The 7,560-nt window shown below is 42.7% G+C and overlaps 1 protein-coding gene across 2 annotated transcripts in view; it reads left to right on the top strand.

The window, feature by feature from the left end:
* Positions 1–7,560, top strand: part of LOC106807257 (CREB-regulated transcription coactivator 1-like) — a 49,159-nt gene that overhangs the window by 31,054 nt on the left and 10,545 nt on the right. Inside the window, exons 5-6 of one of the 2 annotated variants that reach the window (XM_014809552.1) lie at positions 3,373–3,402; positions 3,648–3,697. In XM_014809552.1, the coding sequence (XP_014665038.1) occupies positions 3,373–3,402; positions 3,648–3,697 (80 nt within the window). The remainder of the gene's footprint in view (positions 1–3,372; positions 3,403–3,647; positions 3,698–7,560) is intronic. The other variant, XM_014809553.1, reaches the window with a different exon arrangement.

Here is a 7,560-nt window from a genome sequence, read left to right as displayed (position 1 = left end):
TCTCTCTCTCTACTCTCTACTCTCTACTCTCTCTCTCTCTCTCTCTCTCTCTCTCTCTCTCTCTCTCTCTCTCTCTCTCTCTCTCTCAGTTTTTATTCGATTTAAAATAAAAGTTAATTTAAAATGATTGATGATAAAATTGAATTATTTCCATTTCATGTATGCATTTCGTCTGTTTATTTCTGGTAGCTGGCCAGTGGGTTAGCTGCTGTTCATAGGCATTCATATATGTTGTAAACCCTTCATATTGCTTTTCTTATATGTGTGCATATAATATTATGTTTAGAGCTATGCATATATTATATTATATATGCTATCTTGTACTAGTATAGCTGGTATCATATGAATAAAGAGAAAACAACTACAAATAAACAGCTTATATTGTACCAGCTTTTTTGCTGCTATACCTGCCCGGATTCCACCCACCCGCAAATGTTACGGATTAGCTGGATATTTTACAGATTAATTGTTTTCAGAGGTTAAAATTTGGCAAATTTGTTCAAATTCGAATGCTGTATGTGTGTGTGTGTGTGCATGTGTGTGCATGCATGTGCGCGAGTGTGCGTGAGTATGTGTGTGTATATATATATTCACAAATTTCAAATTTGGAGGCATAACACACATGTTCTCAGGCAAGCAGTCACTGGTAATGATCAGTTACCAGCACAAAATTTCTCCCTAGAATGTCATGTGCAGAGGAGCAGAAGATTTCTCTAGTTTAAATGTGGTGCATGACTTGTCATGTTAATTTCTCTGAATAAAGTTGGTATCTATTGCTCTTGACATTTTGGAAAGATACGGAATCCTTGCTCAGAGATGATAAAGGATCCGTACTACTGTAGAGATTTCGGTTACACCGAAGACTCTATTTCAAATCACAACACACTACAGGGCGTGGCCATTTTGGAATAACTAAAAACCTGGATCAGAAAACCAGGGTACACACAAATTTCACTTAAGAAGTCAATACACAAAATGAAATAAGGGAAAAGTCTAGCAGTAGTAAAGTCCAGATTAAAATGATAATGAAGAGATAAATAACAAGATAATTAAAATAGAATACCAATGGAAAATTACTCGGCCAGTTTCAGCTGACGCAACAGGTCTAAATGCGGATCAGCATGTAAACAAACGACATCATCAGGCAGAGCACACGGGGATTATCGCACCAAAGCGATGCCAGCTGGAGGCGGAGGGGGGGGGGGAATCGTACATGTCCAGGTAGCAACCAGGCCGTATATAAGGCTGCCGAAAAGCCATAGAAAGCAGAACGCCGGGGCAGCCGCCCCTAGGAGCACCAAGAACCGTGGGCCGGTGAGCACTGACCGATAGGAGCACCGACTGCTAGGAGCACTGACCGCTAGGAACACCGAACGCTAGGAGCACCGACCGCTAGGAGCACCGACCGCTAGGAGCACCGACCGCTAGCCCTAGCGGTCGGTGCTTAGCACCGAACGCTAGAAGCACCGAACGCTAGGAGCATTGACCGCTAGGAGCACCGACCGCTAGGAGCACCGACCGCTAGGAACACCGACCGCTAGGAGCATTGACCGCTAGGAGCACCGATCGCTAGGAGCACCGACCGCTAGGAGCACCGACCGCTAGGAGCACCGACCGCTAGGAGCACCGACCGCTAGGAGCATTGACCGCTAGGAACACCGATCAATAGGAGCACCGATACGGGGAGCACTGACCCAGTAGGAGCGCAGGGAGCACTGTCCCACGAGGAGCATTCGACAGGAGACACGACGAGGAGAACAGTGGGGAGTGAGATAGAAAAAAGACGACAGAAGAAAGAAGATAGAAGAGAGAAGACAGAAGAAAGAATATAGAAGAGAGAAGAAAGATGATAGAAGAGAGAAGACAGAAGATAGAAGAGAGAAGAAAGGAGAACGAAGAAAGAAGATAGAAGAGAGAAGACAGAAGATAGAAGAGAGAAGACAGAAGAAAGAAGAAAGAAGATAGAAGAAAGAAGAGAGAAGAAAGAAGATAGAAGAGAGACGACAGAAGATAGAAGAAAGAAGGCAGAAGAAAGAAGATAGAAGAGAGAAGACAGAAGAAGGAAGATAGAAGAAAGAAGATATAAGATAGAAGACAGAAGAAAGAAGATAGAAGAGAGAAGATAAAAGAAAGACGAACGAAGATAGAAGAACGAAGATAGAAGAGAGACGACAGAAGATAGAAGAAAGAAGATAGAAGAGAGAAGACAGAAGAAAGAAGATAGAAGAAAGAAGATATAAGATAGAAGACAGAAGAAAGATGATAGAAGAGAGAATATAGAAGAAAGACGGACGAAGATAGAAGAAAAAGATAGAAGAGAGACGACAGAAGATAGAAGAAAGAAGATAGAAGAGAGAAGACAGAAGAAAAAAGATAGAAGAAAGAAGACAGAAGAACGAAGAACGAAGAAAGAAGATAGAAGAGAGACGACAGAAGAAAGAAGAAAGAAGATAGAAGAGAGACGACAGAAGAAAGAAGATAGAAGAGAGACGACAGAAGAAAGAAGAAGGAACGAGAAGCAGCGCGAGAAGAACGAAGAGAGGAGGGAAGAGAACGCCGAGAGCCGACGACAGGTGCCGTTACCTCTTATTCTCACTCCAGGCGATCTCAATAGATACGTCGTGTTCGCGTTTACGCCGAAGCCCTATATTCTCACACGTAACCCCTGGCCTTATGCCATAATATACTATAGTTACGACTAACAGTACGTCACGCAGTCAGAACACTTGTAACGCCTCGGGTAACCACAGGCTATACACTGCATAACTGGAGTGTGTATTCGATAAATAAAACCACCGGTTCCGTATACTTAAGAACTTGCGTTTAGTATTTATTCGTCTCATTGTTTGTCTCCTGCTGCCAAGCAACACAGCCACGTTTTGCCACCGGGAGCAAGAACTGATCCCGTAAAATAATCGTGCATTCAAAGCGCACATAATTCGCGTAGCAGCTACCCCTAGGGCCACTACACTACACTGTACTATTCATGAAAGTTCATAGAGGTAATATTAGAGGTAATATTACATGACCTAGGGGATCGAGAGTTTTTAGTTGCAAGTTGCAACCCATTGGTTTTAGTATATCTAACATAGTTATTCCCGTGGCACTAGTGACTCTTTATGTCTCTGTAGACTGCCTAATTATACGAAAAACTATTATGTTACACATGTGTTGAACCTAATGTTAGTTTTGTGTATGATTTGTTAACATGCTGTCACAGCAATAAAGCCTAACAAGGCTGAGTACGTGACAACATATTAAGAGTAGTGTACACTAACACATTGTTAGTGAGCTCTTGAACTTTTACAAATGCATTCACACATCGTTTCGTAACTGTCTCAATCATTTCTTTATTGTTTTGTGCAAATCAAGCTTCTGTTCATGGAGCTCCCAGTGACTCAGGTAGGGAAGTGTCAACCAGCATTGTTAATATTCTGATGAGAAAAACTAGTATTTTCAAGAGCACATTTTACAAGCATTCGATCAAACTGATATCAGTAGAGTTTAGATAATAGCCTGCGAGATAGTTAGCACATGGCAACGACCTGATTTATCTTGTTTTTAGGTTTTTTGTTAACAGCTATTTGCTTCAGTAACAATAAGATAGTCACTTGTTTAGTGATTACATGTTATTGCTATTTATACAGTGGTGGACTTTTTGGACAGTCAAGGCTGCGAGTGTTGGGATTCAAAGAAGGTGAGCATGCTTTTGTATCTATATATCTTGTGTGCCTGCGACATTTCATGCTTAGTTATTTACGTGTTAGATATTGGTGGTTGAGTCTCTTAATTAGGGCGCGTTTGTTTGGTCGGATCCATGGCGTTTGTGGTTGAGTCTCATTATTAGGGCGTCGTTTGTTTTGTCGGCATGCCATGATCTCGATCCGATGAATTCGTTGATCTGACTGTTTTTTGTCTGGATCACTTGATCTCATCCCTGAACGCGACCATCTAGCGAGGTTGGATTCGAACGGAACCAATATGGCGGCCCGCTATATCAGCAGCTTGTTCTTTGCTTATGAACCATCGTGTGATAAGGTCACTCAGCGAAACGTGAACCGGGTGAAATTGAGTTTTGCGTTTGTTTGGTACGGATCAGGTCACATGATCTCGATCAGATGATTAGGTCGCAAAGCAAAACGTGCCCTTAGTATTGGCCAGTGTTAAAGTGATATTGTTGAGGAGTTTGCTCAGGAAACTCTCAAACGCAAAAATTTTTTGCCAATATAGTCTCACTTCAGAGGCGGATAATCCCTGATTAACCAGCATAAAATACCGTAAGATTTAAAGCAGTTATAACATAGAAAATTGATATGAACACGTCGTTTACATCAACTGGATTTTATCGTGTCGCGATATGGCAGAATTGGTAAACTTGTAAATTGTCGGTCGATCTAATTGAACCAGACTGCATTTTGAAGAGACTGTAATGTCTATGGCAGCATAGGTGGTGCCGCTACTAGTTAGAGTCGCAACTAGCTACCGGCTCTAGTTTCAAATATTAACAGCAAACAGTTGGTTATACCAAACTAGTTCGAAAATTGCATGTTTTGGTGAATACAAAGGTTCTAAACATTTTATTGTTACTCTAGAAGATTGCTGTTACTCAAGCAATAACGGTAGGTATCATGAAAGTGGAAACACTGGAAATTCTCGTAATAATTACGTAAGCTTTATTATTTCGCAAATTCTTGCGGCAGCCAAATGCTCAATCTGAAAAAAATGCGAAATATAGTCTCACCTCAGCAGCGATAGTATTACTTGATTAGCACGAACTTGAAAAAACACTATAGAAATTTATGCAGTTATAGGGCATAGAAAATTGGCTTATGAATACCCATCCATGTACACCATTGGGCATATTTTATTATGGCGAGAAATCAATTTAATTAATGGTCATTAGGTTATGGAGTTCTAAATATTTATAGATTCATTTCAATAATCTTAATATTCTAACAGAGGTACATCATTCCCTTTGTTGCCTGGCATACTTTCGTGAACATTCAAAAAGATGCCCACCTACTGTAATGCATTATGCACAAGTTTACTTATTTTAGCACAACCCACATGTTGAATCTCCGCAGCAAGCAGCAAGTCTCTGGCGATGAATCAGAAGTGCTCGGCATTCAGGTAAGTTCTACTCTCGTTTTGCATGTCTTCACAATCCCACAGCGAGCAGCGGCACAACACACTACACGTCATATACACACAGGTTCCGCATCACACGGTGCATCAATAATTATGCTTCAGTGTAATATTGCAAAGTACTGAAAGAAGCATTGCTAGTTTGCATGCAGTGTGCTGGTGTAATCTTGTATATCTTTTAGCACGATTAGCTTCTCAATTTACTAACAGCATACATCCCTCGGAGATAAGTGACTGTGTCAAGCTAAGCATACGCGATCACAGCAATACAGGCTCCCTACCAGAATCTAGCAACCTCACTTTCCGTCACCACTTAGAACCCTCGACCCGCGGAGGAGTAACACCAAGCAAATAACCAATGTCCACGAAGTCTCTCAACCAAGGACCTGCAGCTAGTGTCGGCCACAGCACCAACGAACAGCAGAGCCGGCGACGGCGCGACGCCGCCAGCCAGGTTCCAGCTAACATTAGTCCCTGCTATTTCAGCACCCGCCCCTCAGGCGGCAACCAGCAGCCAGAGCCAGTCACACCACTTGGAAGCCCACAATGGCATCCAGTGCACCAGTGTGGCTACACCCTACTGTTTTAGCGATAAGGATTTCACTTGTTGCCTCTTAATTTTTTGTGTAGCTTGTCCTGCCCCGCTATTGCTGTTTCTGTTGAGTATGCGATGGCCAATTATGCGTAATCATGTTAATTATGTGTACTATGCGATTCATTCGTTATTGTTGTATCACTGTGTTGATTAATCGCATGACGGTCATGGATGTTAGGAATGAAAATTCCAAGTTCTTATCAAGGATTCTGTATTTAGCTGAACTCGAATTAGTAATTACTTGCCATCTATCGATTTGTATCTTGGGACAGGGATCGAGACTGACCAGCATGATTCGGCGGTGACAAAGGTACAACAGCGTAGTGGCTAACCAGTCGGGGCTGGCTCCCGAAACGCAAACGTCACCGTATAGGGCAGCAGTCACCACAGTTCAAGACCCGGCACAGCAGTCCCAGAGTGTTGCCACAGAGCCTGGCCGCCCACAGAGCCCACAGAGTCCCAGCTACCGCACAAGTGTACCGCACGAGTCCCTGACTCCTCGCTAGCCCTAACTACCGGTAGTATACAACATCTTCTCCTGTGCTCTAATTTTTTTTGTATAATTTTGGTGCTTACACACATTTCACGTGTTACGTAGCGAAGCGCAAAGACCAGCTTAAACTTAATCGTATCTTATGCTCTATTGAATGTGCTATTATTATAAAGCAATGAGGCTATTTTTAGGATTGTCTGATCACAGTCGGTTTGCAGCTTGTGTGTACGTGAGTTGGTCTGTCCACGATGTGGGCATAAATCCTTCAACCGCTTGACTATGCCTATCTGAAATTCGGGACGTATATGGGCAATCGAAATGAACAAGCTGGAAGGTTGAATCTGGTCAAATGTTAAAGGTACACGGTGTGAAGGAAGAGGGAATATTCTCGTCTTAATCTGAATGTAATCGATGCATCATTGAGGGAATGGCGAGAATGTGGCAACAATAGAATTGGGCATGACGCTATGCACCTTGTATTTCGGTATCAGAGTCAAGTGAGAGAAGGCCGTCACCTGCAAAACTAAGAGAACATGTCAAAAGGAGTTGGGCAAGGACAGGATTTCTGACATTTTTGGAAGAAATGGTCTTGAAGGGCCGAGTGGCAAACGTTTTTTGTTTTCATTGGTGACCGCATATCTTTGTTATGACTTTATTAAAGGCACGCAATGAAATGTAGTTCCCGCCCACTCATGTGGCAAAGAGGCATCTGTATTTGAAGATTCCTGGGAAGGCACTTTTTGTTGTTATTTCTGAACTTGGCTAAACGAATCAAACTGTTGACTTTCCAATCCCCTCTTCTTGTTCGCACGCACTGTCACAGACAGTTAGATAGCACTTGTCACAGACAGTCAAATAGCACTGTCACTTTGTGGCATATTGCAAACATTACTGTGAATTGGATGTGAAACTAAGCTACTAGCCAGGAACTATTAGAGAGAATACATATCTGTATTTCTATAGGGTAGCGGTAATGCACCGCGACTAATCCTGATGTTGTTTTCAGACGTTCTATGGGCAATACAGGACTCACACAGTTTCAGAAACTGCACCAGCTCCGGAGCGCACAGTCGCCGCTTCCCCACCGTCGCCAAGCTTTGGAGGCTTCGCCAGTGGGTTCCGCCACATGGAACGCGCTATGGTGACGGCTTACTTTCTTAACCCGCAGCAAACAGCTGCAGACTATATGCATCTTCAGCATCCAGCTAGAGCAGTTTAGTATGGTGAGTAATTGCTGGGCAGTGCATCTTTATTGTCGTAAATCTTGCTCCATGAGACTCTGTTAGTTAGAGGGGAACCCATGCGTTCCTGAAAGAGAATTCTATTT

Source organism: Priapulus caudatus, unplaced genomic scaffold (genome assembly GCF_000485595.1).
Source record: "Priapulus caudatus unplaced genomic scaffold, Priapulus_caudatus-5.0.1 Scaffold203, whole genome shotgun sequence".
In the NCBI taxonomy this organism is placed as follows: domain Eukaryota; kingdom Metazoa; phylum Priapulida; class Priapulimorpha; order Priapulimorphida; family Priapulidae; genus Priapulus; species Priapulus caudatus.
The sequence above is the reverse complement of the archived record's forward strand: the minus strand, read 5'-3'. Positions and strand labels throughout refer to the sequence as shown.